General features: G+C 46.9%; 1 protein-coding gene and 1 long non-coding RNA gene across 3 annotated transcripts in view; one reads left to right on the top strand and one right to left on the bottom strand.

The window, feature by feature from the left end:
• LOC124016882 (MAGUK p55 subfamily member 7-like) overlaps positions 1-16,685 on the bottom strand; it is a 276,920-nt gene that overhangs the window by 97,581 nt on the left and 162,654 nt on the right. For both annotated transcript variants that reach the window (XM_046332224.1, XM_046332223.1), the window contains 3 exons: positions 8,520-8,601; positions 7,641-7,726; positions 6,850-6,924 (listed from right to left, as the gene is read on the bottom strand). In XM_046332224.1, the coding sequence (XP_046188180.1) occupies positions 6,850-6,924; positions 7,641-7,726; positions 8,520-8,601 (243 nt within the window). The remainder of the gene's footprint in view (positions 1-6,849; positions 6,925-7,640; positions 7,727-8,519; positions 8,602-16,685) is intronic.
• LOC124016883 lies at positions 9,279-16,289 on the top strand. Its single transcript, XR_006835427.1, has 3 exons — positions 9,279-9,381; positions 10,433-10,594; positions 12,888-16,289. It is a non-coding gene; the product is annotated as an uncharacterized LOC124016883 (long non-coding RNA).

Here is a 16,685-nt window from a genome sequence, read left to right on the forward strand (position 1 = left end):
TTCAACTCATCCAGAACGCCGCAGCCCGTCTGGTGTTCAACCTTCCCAAGTTCTCTCACGTCACCCCGCTCCTCCGTTCTCTCCACTGGCTTCCAGTTGAAGCTCGCATCCGCTACAAGACCATGGTGCTTGCCTACGGAGCTGTGAGGGGAACGGCACCTCAGTACCTCCAGGCTCTGATCAGGCCCTACACCCAAACAAGGGCACTGCGTTCATCCACCTCTGGCCTGCTCGCCTCCCTACCACTGAGGAAGTACAGCTCCCGCTCAGCCCAGTCAAAACTGTTCGCTGCCCTGGCCCCCCAATGGTGGAACAAACTCCCTCACGACGCCAGGACAGCGGAGTCAATCACCACCTTCCGGAGACACCTGAAACCCCACCTCTTTAAGGAATACCTAGGATAGGATAAGTAATCCCTCTCACCCCCCCCTTAAGTTTTAGATGCACTATTGTAAAGTGACTGTTCCACTGGATGTCATAAGGTGAATGCACCAATTTGTAAGTCGCTCTGGTTAAGAGCGTCTGCTAAATGACTTAAATGTAAATGTAAATGTAAGATAAATTACACAAAAATGAGAATCACTTGTCTAGAACCAAATTAATTTGATTTTTTAAATAATTTAGTACAGGACAATCTTTTTTTGTTATTTGTCCTGTGCAATTGTAAATCAAACGAATACACGTGTGAACACCAAAAGTTTTTTTCCCCCAACTTATTTTAGAATAAATAGAGAATCTTGCAACTGAAGCGCACACTAGACGCTCTGGCCGATGATTTGTTTACCTCTGGATAACATGAAAACAGCCTAACCAGCTCTGCTGACAACAATTTCATTACGCTTTCTTGCCAACGTTTACTGACACCAGCCATATTCAAAGGGTGTTGTACACTTTAGCTTAAGACATGTAGCTAGCTAGATAGCTAGGTAAACAATGAACCTAGCTAGGTAAACCACATGTAAGATAACACACGTCACGTAACATTTGCTAACGAGCCAGCCAGCTAACGTTAGCTAGTTAAAAAACAATGACAATAGTGCCCAATCATGTTGTTACTACCTTGCATGAATCTGCTGGGAGCTAACCAACCAGGTTCAATGTTTGCTCGCTAACATTAGGCTCTAACTGGCAAAGCAAATGGCTCTGGGATACGAATAATATCGTCATACATGTAACGTTAACGGGAGCCAGCCAGCTAATGTTCACTAGCTAGCTAACAGTACACTATAGCTTGAAATGAAACCACTTTCTGTCAAAATTAGAAACGTGTAATATCTGAAAATGAAGCTAGCTAGACTATCGCACCCATATACATCATCATGCATGATGGCTGCGTCTCCCTGTCACAGATGCCATGCCACGGTTGCCCTTAGTTTGAAGATGTAATCCTTAGACAGGTGTTTTCTCCATCTCTTAAGATATCATACTCTAATTCCACTGATTTCAAAACTCGATCCTCCAGAAAGTGGAGAGCAACACTTATGCAGCGCCACTACACGACACATTTAAAAACATGTTTGACAGGATTACCAACACAGACTGACCAGCTCAAATTGACAGAAGCCCTCTATATGGCAGACCAATCCCAACTCCTCACTCGACATGTCCAGACCACTCATTATCTAAGCCAAGCATGGCTAGTGGGAAGGTTGCTAGCGTTTTCTGCGGCTTAACCAACAATGCTTATAGTTTAAAAAATGTACTGGTATTTACAGATAGCATACACGTTTGTTATTAAGGCATATGAAAGAACGCATTTCTGCCAAAAAACGCATTTTGATAAAAATACATTTTTAAATGTTCAAATGGCTCTCCTGTGAAGTCGTGACTTGCAAAAGACACCTAGTTTCCTGAAACGGGTTACATACAGTGGGGAGAACTGCCCGATTTTGCAGGTTTTCTTACTTACAAAGCATGTAGAGGTCTATTTTTTTAATCATAGGTACACTTCAACTGTGAGAGACGGAATCTAAAACAAAAATCCAGAAAATCACATTGTATGATTTTTAAGTAATTAATTAGCATTTTATTGCATGACATAAGTATTTGATCACCTACCAACCAGTAAGAATTCCGTCTCTCACAGACCTGTTAGCTTTACTTTAAGAAGGCCATATGTTCTCCACTCATTATCTGTATTAACTGCACCTGTTTGAACTCGTTACCTGTATAAAAGACACCTGTCCACACACTCAATCAAACAGACTCTAACCTCTCCACAATGGCCAAGACCAGAGAGCTGTGTAAGGACATCAGGGGTAAAATTGTAGACCTGCACAAGACTGGGATGGGCTACAGGACAATAGGCAAGCAGCTTGGTGAGAAGGCAACAAATGTTGTCGCAACTATTAGAAAATAGAAGAAGTTCAAAATGACGGTCAATCACCCTCAGTCTGTGGCTCCATGCAAGATCTCACCTCGTGGGGCATCAATGATCATGAGGAAGGTGAGGGATCAGCCCAGAACTACACGGCAGGACGTGGTCAATGACCTGAAGAGAGCTGGGACCACAGTCTCAAAGAAAACCATTAGTAACACACTACGCCGTCATGGATTAAAATCCTGCAGCGCACGCAAGGTCCCCCTGCTCAAGCCAGCGCATGTCCAGGCCCATTTGAAGTTTGCCAATGACCATCTGGATGATCCAGAGGAGGAATGGGAGAAGGTAATGTGGTCTGATGAGACAAAAATAGAGCTTTTTGGTCTAAACTCCACTCGCCGTGCTTGGAGGAAGAATAAGCATGTGTACAACCCCAAGAACACCATCCCAACCGTGAAGCATGGAGGTGGAAACATCATTCTTTGGGGATGCTTTTCTTTAAAGGGGACAGGATGATTGCACCGTATTGAGGGGAGGATGGATGGGGTCATGTATTGCGAGATCTTAGCCAACAACCTCCTTCCCTCAGTAAGAGCATTGAAGATGGGTCGTGGCTAGGTCTTCCAGCATGACAACGACCCGAAACACACAGCCAGGGGAACTAAGGAGTGGCTCCGTAAGAAGCATCTCAAGGTCCTGGAGTGGCCTAGCCAGTCTCCAGACCTGAACCCAATAGAAAATCTTTGGAGGGAGCTGAAAGTCCGTATTGCCCAGCGACAGCCCTGGAACCTGAAGGATCTGGAGAAGGTCTGTATGGAGGAGTGGGCCAAAATCCCTGCTGCAGTGTGTGCAAACCTGGTCAAGAACTACAGGAAACGTATGATCTCTGTAAATGCAAACAAAGGTTTCTGTAGCAAATATTAAGTTCTGCTTTTCTGATGTATCAAATACTTATGTCATGCCATAAAATGCACATTAATTACTTAAAAATCATACAATGTGATTTTCTGGATTTTTTTAGATTCCGTCTCTCACAGTTGAAGTGGACCTATGCTAAAAATTACAGACCTCTACATGCTTTGTAAGTAGGAAAACCTGCAGAATCGGCAGTGTATCAAATACTTGTTCTCCCCACTGTATAGGGCCTAATGGGCCCTGGTCAAAAGTAGAGCACTATATGCACTATATAGGGAGTAAGGTATAATTTGGGATGCAGACTAAGACTCCAGCACTAGAGGCAGTAAGCATCTAGAGAGGACCTCTCAGTCCACTCACAAAAGGTCTGAAATAGCACCAAATTCCCTCTATTGTCACCCAACACCATGTGTCTCCCATCTCCCCTCATTATCCCGTGTATTCATACCTGCGCTTTCTGTTTGCCTGTTGCCAGTTTGTCTCATCAAGTCCTACCAGCATGTTCCCCTGTTTCCTGTGGTCTAGTTTTTGTTTTTCCTTGTTTTCCCAGTTCTGACCTTTCTGCCTGTCCTGACCCTGATCCCACCTGCCGTCCTGTACCTGCCTGACTCTGATTTGGATTACGCCTCTTTGCCTGGCTTGACTTACCTTTTGCCTGCCCCATGTACTATAATAAACTCTGTGACTCATAATATCCGCCTCCTATGTCTACATCTGAGTCTTAGCCTGAGCCTTGGTAATATGCACTGGCCATGACTGACCCGGCAGACTTGGACAAGATCCGCAACGCTGTCTCTTCCCAAGGAGCCACCATTGGAAGACAAAAATAGTTACTGCATAGCCTTATGGATGGACTCCATTCGCTGGCAGAACACCATGGCCATGCATTCAATACATTGCTGGAGCAATTCCGCAGATTCCCTATTAGGCAGCAAGCCACTCTCCCGGAGTGGGGTCCATCCTGTCCCAACGTTCTGCCCAGGACCAAAAACTGCACCCTTGTAGGGTCTCACCCCTGCTGAGAGGAACTATGATGTGGGAAATCGAGAACTCCTCGCCTCAAGATGGCATTGGAGGAGTGGAGGCACTGGTTGGAGGGTGCGGAACATCCATTCTTAGTGTGGACTGACCATAACAACCTGGAATAACTTCGCACCACCAAGCGCCTCAACTCTAGGCAGGCTCGTTGGGCCCTGTTATTAGGGTCCAAGAATGTGAAGCCTGACACACTCCCACATTTGTATGCCCCGCTGCTACTCCGTCTGACCCCGAGACCATCTTCCCTACCTCCTGTCTAGCAGCTGCACTCATCTGGGGTCTAGAGAGCCTGGTCCGTAATGCACAGTGGGGCTATACAAATGTGGGGGATTCCGGCTAACCGGATGTTTGTCCCCAGTCCTGGAATGGACACATTCCTCGAAACTGACCTGCCATCCAGGCTCCCGTCCCACACGGGTTCCTGATGTCTCTGCATTCGTCGCCGCCTGCACTGTGTGTGCGCACAAAATAAGAATCTGCGGCAAGCTTCGGCCGGCCTTCTTCAACCACTCCCTGTTCCTCCCATATACCCCTGGACTTTGTTACTGGTCTTCCTAAGTCAGATGGCAACACCACGATTCTGACGGTGGTGGATAATTTTTCTAAAGCCAACCATTTTATTCCTCTTCCCAAGTTACCCTCAGCCAAGGATATGGCTCAGCTCATGGTGTAGCACATCTTCCGGATCCATGGACTTCCGGTCGACATGGTGTTCTATCGTGGTCCTCAGTTCTCGTCTCGGTTCTGGAAGGTATTCTGCACCCTCATTGAGTCATCAGCCAGCATGTCCTCTGGTTTTCACCCCACCCCCTCAGAGATAGCTCTTCATTGCCTCATCTCCGCCAGCCCTACCACCTGGAGCCAGCAACTCTTGTGGGTGGAATACGCCCGCAACACCCTTCCCTGCTCGGCCATTGATCTCTCTCCCTTCGAGTGTTCCTCGGGATATCAGCCCCCGCTCTTCACTGAGCAAGAGGAAGAAGTCAGCATACCCTCTGCCCAGATGTTTGTCCGCCACTGTCGCCGTACCTGGAAGAGAGCCCGGGCCTCTCTTCTGAAGACCACATCCAGGTATAGACGACAGGTGGCTCGGGACCTCCACTCGGGACCTGCCTCTCCGGGTGGAGTCCTGTAAACTTTCCCCCACGTTTCATCGGCCCTTTCACCTTCTCTAAAATCCTTAGCCCCTCTGCTGTTCGTCTTCTGTTGCCCCGCACTCTCCGTATATACCCCGCTTGTCATGTGTCTAGGGTTAAACCTCTGTCTCGCAGCCCTTTGTCCCCTGACCCTGATCCTGCCTGCCGTCCTGTACCTGACTGATGCTATTTTGAATTACGACTCTTTGCCTGCCTTAACTTACCTTTTGCTTGGCCCTTGTACTATAATAAACTCTGAGACTCGTATTGTCCACCTCCTGTGTCTGCATCTGGGTCTTAGCCTGAGCCTTGATATCTATAGAACACTATTTTTAACCAGAGCCATATACAGTGCACTCGGAAAGTATTCAGACCCCTTCCCCTTTTCCACATTTTGTTACATTACACTCTCATTCTAAAGTGTACAAAATATTTTTCCCCTCTTTTATCTACACACGATGCCCCATAATGACAAAGTGAAACAAGTTTTGGAATGTTTTGCAAACGTATGAAAAAATAATAATATTATATATAAAGGTCCCACAGTTGACAGTGGATGTCAGAGCAAAAACCAAGCTATGAGGTCCAATAAATTGTCCAGAGAGCTCCGAGACAGGATTGTGTCATGGCACAAATCTGGGGAAGGGTACCAAAACATTTCTGCAGCATTGAAGGACCCCAAGAACACATTGGCCTCCATCATTCTAAAATGTAAGAAGTTTGGAACCACCAAGACTCTTCTTAGAGCTGGCCGCCCGGCCAAACTGAGCAATCGGGGGAGAAAGACCTTGGTCAGGGAGGTGACCAAGAACCTGATGGTCACGCTGACAGAGCTGGAGATGGAAGAACGCCAAGTCTCTGAATGTCCTTGAGTGGCCCAGTCAGGGCCTGAGCTTGAACCTGAAAATAGCTGTGCAGCAACGCTCCCCATCCAACCTGACAAAGCCTGAAAGGATCAGCAGAGAAGAATGGGAGAAACTCCCCAAATACAGGTGTGCCAAGCTTCTAGCGTCCTACCCAAGAAGACTTGACTGTAATCGCTGCCGAAGGTGTATCAACAAATTACTGAGTAAAGGGTCTGAATAGTTATGCAAATGTGATAGTTCAAAATGTTCTAAAAACCTGTTTTTGCTTTGTCATTATGGGGTATTGTTAGTGGATTGACGAGGGAAAAAACAATTGAATACAATTTAGAATAAGGCTGTAACATTTTTCAAAAATGAGGAAAAATGGGTCTGAATACGTTCCGAATGCACTGTAAGTCCTGTTCAAAATCAAGGCACCCTATTCCCTAAATATTTAATTACTTTTGACCAGAGCCCTATGTGCCACGGTCAAAAGTAGTGCACTAAATAGAGAATAGGATGCCACTTTGGACTCAAACCATGTGTGTAACCCCATCAGCATAATGAGTACGGCAGGACAGCAGTAGGACCTTACCTTGGGCTCCTTGCTCGGCGCCTCCTCTTTGATACCTGGTATTATTTTAAACGTAATGGCCCCTTGAGACTGGGCCTGAAACACAGACAGGAGATGGAGAGAGAGAAAGACATAGAAAGAACCAGAGAGAGAGAGAGAGAGCGAGGGAAAGAGGGGAAGAAAAAATAAAGACTCCAGTTTCATTGAAAATAACTCAAAACCCAACTAGCCTAATCCAATGAGAGAGCTTTAATATGAAGAGCTGTTTTATTTTTCAACAATAGAGGGCCATTAGGATAGGATGACAGTTGGGAGTGGATCAGAGGGAAGAGGTGAGCCAAGAGGACTGCTTTTAACAGTCTACATGTTCCAAACTATCTTCCTCTTTCCTCTCCAGCTCCATCTCCCCAGAGCTGATCTGAGGACTGTGGCAGTGTGTGTGTGTGTGTGTTTGTCTGTGTGGTTGGAGGGACTACAAAGACCCCTACAGGAACCCCCTCCCTGCCTGTCTCTTCCAGGGGGACTATGTGGCCAACATGTCCCAAACAGAGGCCTGCTCCTGGGCCAGCTGGTTCAGAAGGGGCAGCCAGAGTTTAGCCTAGCCATTAACTCATAGAGGAATCAAAGGGACATGGCTGACCAGTGAGGATGAGTTAGGAGGAGAGAGTCCTGCCACTACAAACAAGTCTGTAAATCTCTATAGCCATGGGTCCAAACACACAACTATAAACAGCAGGTCAATGGTAGCACACACACACACAAGCATTGACTACCACACACACAAGCACGAGTACACACACACGCACACACACCAGAATGCGGAGGATTTCATCAGGCTTCTTGTCATCCACAGGAATCCCGTTCACTTCCCTCAGTTCGTCGCCTACACGGATCAGACCTGGAACAGGGACAAGACAAGGGAGAGTGAGAGAGACCCATATTTATGTTTAGCTATTTTCCCCTTTGTAACTATTTGCACATTGTTATAACACTGTACATAGCCAAAATATGACATTTGAAATGTTTCTATTCCTCTGAAACGTTTGTGGGTGTAATGTTTTCTGTTTATTTCACTTCTATTTTACTTGCTTTGGCAATATAAAATGTGTTTCCCATGCCAATAAAGCCCTTTGAATTGAATTGAGGGAGAGAGAAAAGACACAAAGTCAAGAAGACACAGACATATAACACAGAGTGCATACATACACAGCTATATACATAATAGCATAATACTGACCTACCTAATATAAATCCTTTGGAAGTTAATATCAGGCTAAACCATACATAAGTATTAAACGGAGTATAATGTATGTGTGAGGCTATATTGCTTTAGTCGCACACAGTTCGGGGCGGGGGGTTGTTCTCTGCTCTCCAGCAGTGTGTGGTTCTCCTTCATGGTGGTATTAGTGATTATTGGGCTTGGCAAATCACCCCCGCATATCAATTTCACACTGTGAAATCCCTACAGGGCATGAATACACTTTACGTTACACACTGATTACAGGGGGCACAACAGAGAGAGAGAGAGAGAGAGAGAGAAAGAGAGAGAGAGAGAGAGAGAGAGAGAGAGAGAGAGAGAGAGAGAGAGAGAGAGAGAGAGGGTGGGTGGGGGTGGGTGGGTGGGGAAGAGACAGTGGGAGATAGTAGAGAGTGGAGAGATAGAAGGACAAGGAAGGAGAGAGAGAACTTACCACTTCTATCTGCAGCGCCACCTCGCATGATCCTGGCAACAAGGATGGCTCCTGTTTGCTCATCACACTTTATTGTGGCTCCCTGTGTTACAGACAGACAGACAGACAGACAGACAGACAGACAGACAGACAGACAGACAGACAGACAGACAGACAGACAGACAGACAGACAGACAGACAGACAGACAGACAGACAGACAGACAGACAGACAGACAGACAGACAGACAGACAGACAGACAGACAGACAGACAGACAGACAGACAGACAGACAGAGTGGGGAGGAAAAAAGGAGACAGATTCCGTATTATATGATGTTACACGTGTACCACTACACAGAAATTCCATCATCAACGTCCAACAAACATTTTCTGGTCAACCATCTCTTCTAACATGATACGGTTTCCAACCCCAGCCCCACTTCAATCTACCACGCTGAGGTGAATCTCATCACTGGTTGACATGAAGGCCATAGCACAGGCTGTACAGTACAGCTGGCCATTTTCAGTACAAATCTTTCCTGGGATATCCATCTTGGGCCCCTGTCTGCCTGGACTAGCCAATGACTGAGAGAGAGGTGATCCCCCAGAAGGCAGCTGGCCCTCAATCCTTTACGCAGCAGCAGGCATTCATCCAGACACCCTCTCTCTCCCTCTCTGTAGCATTGTGCATGACCCGCCCACCTGAGGATCTTTTACAGCCATCTATTTCTGTGTGTTTGAGGGGTACAAAGTCCACTTAGTACTTAAACCCCCCCCCCCCCGGTAATGGCTGAAATCGGTTCAGTGGAATACATTGTCTTCGGTTGCATATATAAGAACGCTTGTTCAGGGATTTAACTCGTCATCGACACACATATCACAGGTAAGGGAACTAGCATGACTTTATTTGAATGGGTGTTCATTTTTTTGTGGAAAACAGTAAGATATTTCTGTCCTGCTAATGTTGTGTTTTATGGCCTCCACTCTAGCACCCTGCAGCTAGCCTGGGTGTTGAGGACATGGGTTCTACTAGAGATAGTTTGAAGCTGACAATTGACTGATGTTGGTGATAAAAAAACATAAAAGCTAGCACTCTATAGACAAGATGTGGTGTGTGTGACTCGAGATAGAGAGAGCCTGGAAGAGTTGAGAACAATGCCTCATTGTCTCATCTTCCTGGCATCTGGGAAACTAAGTAAAAGACCATCCTGTGGAGATAACCAAGGTGGCCTATGGGAAGGTTAGAAATGACTGACTAAGCAATATTGGTATCAGCTATATAAAAACTGTGCATCGTCTGTAAAGGCTAGACTCTCAGGCTAACAGTCAGTCAAGACTGGTGGGCTGACGGCCTCATTATTGCAATAATTAATCGATATTAAATAAAGATGATTGATTGAAGAAATGACCAAATCTCTCTCAGTACTGAATTTCCACGACAGTAGATAGGTGTAATCAGAGTCAAGCGTGTTGATTTCTATTTAAAGGTTATCCTGCTATTGGCACACTTGTTGAAATATGCAACAGAATGTGACGACAACAACAGTAATTAATGAGCCAGTCTGAGTCTAGACAGCGTAGGTGAGTGCAGGGAGGCCTAGACAGAATACGTTTTTGGAGGTTTCAGCCCTGTTTCAAAACTTTGTAAATCTATTCATATTTGCAAATATGCTGAGTGTGTTTATGCAAATGGGGCACCTAATTTTGATGACCGTTGCCTCTCTCTCTCCAGACACCCTGTGTTTTCAATCTCTCGACTCTCCAGACACCCTGTGTTTTCAGTGTCGTCTGAACCCAATAGCTGAGACACAAGACACAGAGGGCAGGGGGAGACAGGGGATAGAGGGATACAGTTTCTTTTTCCATTTCAACTGACAGTGTTCAGTTCAGCTAGTGATGTGTTTACCAGGGCCTCTCTCTCTCTCACACTTTAGCCATGCTGAGAGAAAACAACATATCGGCAGAGAGCCGGATGGCAGTTCGACAGTGGCAGACAGCGAGACGGCGAAATGTTTCGAATCCGAGCACAGCATCGAGTGTCATCACCGCCTTCACCGTTGCTTCGCCATCCGACCGGACCGAGCCAAGCTAGACGGGTAACGGGTCCGCGGACGTGTAGTCTAGACACATAGTTTGTTGCGAAACAGAAACACGTCATCCCTCGCTTTCTTCCTCTCTCTCCTACCTGTTATTCACATCATCTTCGTGACTGTTATTGTTTCTCTAAAGGAAGAGCCTCCTCACTTCTTCACTGTGTGGAAGTGCTTCATTTCAATCTGTCTAACTGTCTAACCAACTGCCATTTCATTGTAACCTACTGCCACTAGGGCCTAGCCAGGAACACTCAGCGACAACGAGCCTATGTCAATGACGAGTTGATGGTCCACCACGATTATTTCTTGTTTGTTTTGCCTGGGTATACCGACCTATAGTACATCCACAGGTCCAATAGGCAGGACTGTCATGGCTGGCGAGAAGCATGATAGATCACAGGGCAGGAAGGTTTCAGAGACCCTGTGTGCCTCGCCTCCCAAATGGCTCCCTATTACCTATTTAGTGCACTACTTTTGACCAGGGCCCACCAATAGGACTCATAGGTCAAAACTGGTCAAAGGTAGTGCACTATATATGGAATAGGGTGCCATTTGGGATGCAGAGACCCTGCCTTTTCTTAACTTCTCCAGGACCAGAAATATCCTCTGGTTTCTACCACTTTATCACGACTGTAAATTACCATGTCAACATCACTGTTTTCGTTACCTGTTCACTCGTAATGGGTTTTCTCCTCTAATAATAATTTCCTCAAGGTCTTTTCCTCTGTGTGATATTGAGTTAAGAAAAAGAGATGGCGGCTGGTCCTGATGGAAAGAGCAGAGGCGTTTGACATTGGGATAAGACACTCCTTGGGCTAGAGATCTTCACAGCTTTTCCACTTAATCAAATAATTGGGCCAATTATGGTAACTGGAGAGGTTTCGGTAGGAGGGAAATCAGAGGACGGGTGGAGAGAGGGCAGCACACTGTAAGACCCTGGTGTCAAGGTCGTGGCTAACCCCTTACTGTGACTATAGGCAGCTGAAACATGAAGCAATAGTGAGAGAGAGAGCGAGAGGGGAGGGGGCGAGACAGAGGGTGAGGGAGGGAGGGAGGGAGAGCGAGACGGGAGGGGGCGAGACAGAGGGTGAGGAAGGGAGGGAGGGAGGGAGAGCAAGAGGTGGGGGGTGAGACAGGAAAAAGAGAGAAAGAGAGAGAGAGTCGGAGAGAGAGAGACAGAGAGGGACAGTATATAGGGCCTGTAATCTCTCAGAGCAGTGTCCAGACATGAGGGGCGTAGGGTAGCTGCTCTCTGCCTTTCATCTAGTGAGGATATTTTTGTTTTTGTCTGTGTGTTGTTGGCTGGGGGCCAGGTTGTTATGTGATGGAAGTTTTTATTAGCTCTCGTTGGTAGGGAGGGAGGCTCAAGACTGGCTAAAGTGTAAATAAAGAAGTGAGTAAGCTCTATCTGTTCTTTGTCATTACCGCTCCTTCCATAATCGTATGTTGCACTGGACGTCAGACTAGTCTAGTATAGTCAATCCAGCACTGGAACTTGACCCACTTCCTGCAGGCCGATCCCTATCCTTGTTCAGGCCAGAGCTACGCCAAGAGGGAGGGAGAGAGAGTGAGAGACAGAGAGAAAGAGAGAGAGAGTGGGACAAATGAGCTCTACTTGATAAGAGAACAGGGAAGTTGAGACATCAGCCAAGTCATCAACCAAACTACTGGAAAGGGGTTAGACAGCCAAACAACCAATGCACTGGGTCCAGGGCCAGCAGGGTGAGGACCATTAGGAGAGGCGGAGGGAGAAGGGAGAAAAGGGAGTGAAATAGAGAAAGGGAGAGAATTTAAGAAAGATAGAGGGAGGAGGATGAGTATAATGAACGAGGGGTTCCCCAAGTGCTCCAGGCCTCCTCAGCCTCTGGCAGCTTGGTGTGCTGACCGGAGGAGAGAGGCTCATAGGGGGATAGGGACATGAGAACAAGGCCCTTCAGCCTGCTGAACACACATGTCCACCTGGCAGGCAAGGGCCTGGGCCACATCAGCCAGGAGACAGACAGAGAGAAAGAGAGTGGTGGAGAGAGATAAGGAAAAAGAATACACTTCTGAAGAGCATGAAGGGATAAAGAAAGAGAGCTGTCTGGTTTACAATATGGCCTTTCTCTCCAGCCCTGGGCTCCAGGAGGAGGTAATGACTGGCTGAGGAGAAACATTTTGTTCACATCAACTAAGCCCAAGCTGTTGAAATAATGAGCACTTCACTAAGAGTTCACTCTCTTCACTCTCTCCCCCTCTGCAACCTCTGTCTCCCCTTCCATCTCTCTCCCCTCCTTCTCTCCACTCCAAACTCCAGAGTGAATGAGTCAAGTCAGATCTGAGTACCCACTCCTTGACCATTCCTGGTCGTGTTTTAGTGTGACCCACTCGCCACCCCATCCCACGGCAGTCCACACATCCTCGCCACATCGTTACAGGGCCTCAACGAGCTGTGTTAGCGAGGTTGGTACACTTCATTCAATATTCTCCAGGGACAAATTCTGAAATGTATATTTTCTGGAAGCTAACGGGCCTGACATGACTTGGAAGCACTATTCTCATAGTGGCCCCTTCATGGTACGGAGGGGTTTGCAATCATAGCCCTCCTTTAAGGGCTATGATTGATGTTGGACAATCACAAAGCCCGACGAAAGCCCGACGAATGAGCTATGGTAGGCTACTATGCTAGCAATTAACCATCAAGCGCCTGGCTAAACCTTGGCATTCTTACGAAATAGGTCGCTCTGCACCGACCAACAGCCAGACAGGACACGAGTGGAGAAGAAAAACGTCTCTATTCCGTGTGCGTTTTGTTTAGATATCCCTCCAAGTTACAGAGGCCTGCCTAAGTTCTGCGTCTTCCGACTCGAAGTCGAGGCTTAAAAATCGGCATTACTTAAAAGGAGCGAGGAGCGAGCGAGCCTCCCTCCCAAAAATTAAGCTGGAGAAGTTAGCGATGTGGAATCATCCTTGTGGAATCAGCAGCGCTTTAGGCTTTGGGTTCGTCGCTCGGCGGTCAATTACTCATCAGTAAGTAAGGTGATCCTCAGCCTCTGCTCTGCCCTTCTCTCCCCCTGATCAGCTCCATATGGGAACCTCTGCCCCGACCACTATAACTATATTTCTAACACATAAATGCTTCTGATTGTTATTCGAGGCCCGGCCAAAACTCAATAGCTTAATCTTTGCGGCGTGATGAGAACTGGAGCAATATTCATCCATATCATACCGTTAGTTATATTCTCTCTCCGAGTCTCTGTGAGTGGCCGTATAAAAAACACATGCAGAGGGAGACATGGTTGCGGTATTAAGTATGTGATGACAAATGGCTCACACTGAATCTGGATTGCCTCACGGTATATAAGAGGCGAGCATGTATTTCTGAGAGCAAACGAAAGTCAGGCAATATCTTCCAGGACTTTTCAACACGAAGTGGAGCCATGAAACCTTAGCAGATAGAGTGGGGCAGGGGCCAGGTCAGTTACTACAGGAATAGGAGAGACCTCAGATCTCTGCTTAGCACACGTCAGGCAGGACCATGGCATACACTCTTAGAAAAAGCTACTAGAACCCAAAAGGATTCTTTGTCTGTCCCCATAGGAGAACCCTTTGAAGAACCCGTTTTGGTTCCAGTTAGATCCCTTTTGAGTTCCTTGTAGAACCCTTTACACAGAGGGCTCTACATGGAACCCAAAATAGTTCTACCTGGGACCAAAAGGGGTTCTACCTGGAACCAAAAAGGGTTCTCCTATGGGGATAGATTAAGAACCCTTTTGGAACCCTTTTTTCTAAGAGTGTACTGGCTGGCTTGGTTTTCAGTGGGCTGGTAGCTGGGGACCATGGCAGAGAGAACCGGGCTGGGGCCAGGACAGTTACTGCACCAGCAGCTATAGTGTCTTCAGGGATGGCTGGGCCTTCAGGGATCTATTGGCTGGGTGCTTGGGCTTGGGTAAAGGACTGGGGATTGAGTATAGAGGCTGGGGCCAGGACAATTAGAGCAGCAGTAGCAGCAGGGGCTGGGGCCAGGGCCATAGGACCTGCTGGCTGGCTGGGTCTTCAGCAGTCAGGTGGCTGGCGATGGAATTGGGGCTGGGGCTCTGGCTGAAACTACAGGAGTGGTGGTGGTTGGGTCTTTAGGAGTCTGGGTTTGTGTGGCCTGGCCATATTAGAGAACCAGAGGCCTGGGTCCAGGGATTCTCTTACCTAGCCCTACCCCAAACCTCTAAATCCCCACCCCCCTCAACCTGCCAGCGAAAACAAGCAGGCGTCTCCATTTCACACACACATCCCTCGGCCCGTAACGACCACTCATAACATTGTCCCGGGAATGGCGTCTGAGCCCGTGGCATTCAACAAACGTTATGTTTCCCTCCAAATTGAACGAGACAAGAAAAAACAAATGCAAGTGGTCGGGCCGGGGGGAGAGAACGTGTTTTGACATGATGTCACTTAACAGCAAAGTGTAACGGTGACAATAAACTCTCGTTCCGGCCCGGCCGCACCGGCAAGTCCGCCCGCCACCGTGTTGACTGAAGTATTTAGGATATAAATATAAATGTAGTGGAAACCACATGCTGGCATTCTGCTCTAGCCAGATGTTGACCATGGGAAAATAGCATCACAATGGAAACAAGGCCTCTTGGACATTAAAACGCAATTAACTCCAACCATATCTTTACGTGTAAAAGTGTGCAATTCAGCCTTACGTCAGACTTCAGTCAGACGGATGGCATATCGTCCCTACAACATATAGAATCATTCAGAAACAGAGCCAATACGCATTTATGAGGCCTTCCCACCAAGACATTACACAGCATTGTCTAAGAAAACGGAATGAAAGAAAGAGAAGCGGTACTCAGGTAATACTGTAATTAATGTATGTGGTCATGATTGGGGATGAAGTTCGTCATTAATTTTGGGAGGCCTACATTATAATAAAGTGCAGTAAAGAATATGTTACTTCTTAGCGTAGTACTCAGCAGATGAAAGACCTTACTGTCAGTGAAACGGAGAGAAGCCAGAGAGAGATAGAGAGAAAAGGGTACTTTAAGCTATGTTAAACGATTTTTCTCCTAGTATTTCATGCCACAATGACCGCTCCTGAATGTGTGTGTGTGTGTCGGCAGTTTGCTGTCTCACTCATTCTCGCTGGGTGACCTGTTGCATGCCTCCACCTCTTTTATTAAATCACTTGTGATTACAACCAATAAAAACCTACCCAGAGAAACTCAGGATAAAATGTCCTATTTTATTTCCTTAACCCTGCTCTTGACCTGGGAGTGTAATTAACAGGTATTATGAGAAAAAGGAAAATTGTGGGTAATTATCATGATAATTACAGGGGACATTCCAAGGACGAGCTGAGACTGCCAGATACTGTGTGTTGGTGTGTTTCCCCCCTCCTCCCTTCACAGGCTCTTAATGTTATGATAGAGTCATTACACACTCTGAGAAAACATATTTAGCAGGCCCACCTCAGTATTTCAGACAGGTGCTTGTGTGTTAAATCGCAACCCAGGATTCACAGTGTGTAAGAGCCAGCATGTATGCTTATGCTCAATCACCTAACTGGGCATGCCTGGGTTGCTACTTCTGCCCTGAGTTGTGTGTGTGTGTGTGTGTGTGTGTGTGTGTGTGTGTGTGTGTGTGTGTGTGTGTGTGTGTGTGTGTGTGTGTGTGTGTGTGTGTGTGTGTGTGTGTGTGTGTGTGTGTGTGTGTGTGTGTGTGTGTGTGTGTGTGTGTGTGTGTGTGTGTGTGTGTGTGTGTGTGTGTGTGTATACAACTAAAATTAAGTTGTTGTGCCTCTAGTCTCTCTCTGGGATTGTTTAGTGTTTTCTCCTGAAATGACCTCGCCAAGAAAGCAGCACTTTCACATATCTCATTTCCATAAGTAACCTGGCAACACACAAGGAGCGCCGCACGGCGACAGCCAATAACGCACGCATTCCCCAACCTCAGCCCTGACTCTCGCAATGCCGCAGCAAAGGAATGCTGAAGTACAGAACTTGGCTCATACCTTGGGGAGAGGAAGCAACTAGAGATGATAAAAACAAGTTGGGAAAGTTCTAGAGGCCTGAAACCATCTCGGCGTTTAAGATTACAGATGATAGGAAAT

Source organism: Oncorhynchus gorbuscha, unplaced genomic scaffold, assembly GCF_021184085.1.
Source record: "Oncorhynchus gorbuscha isolate QuinsamMale2020 ecotype Even-year unplaced genomic scaffold, OgorEven_v1.0 Un_scaffold_103:::fragment_2:::debris, whole genome shotgun sequence".
Taxonomy (NCBI): domain Eukaryota; kingdom Metazoa; phylum Chordata; class Actinopteri; order Salmoniformes; family Salmonidae; genus Oncorhynchus; species Oncorhynchus gorbuscha.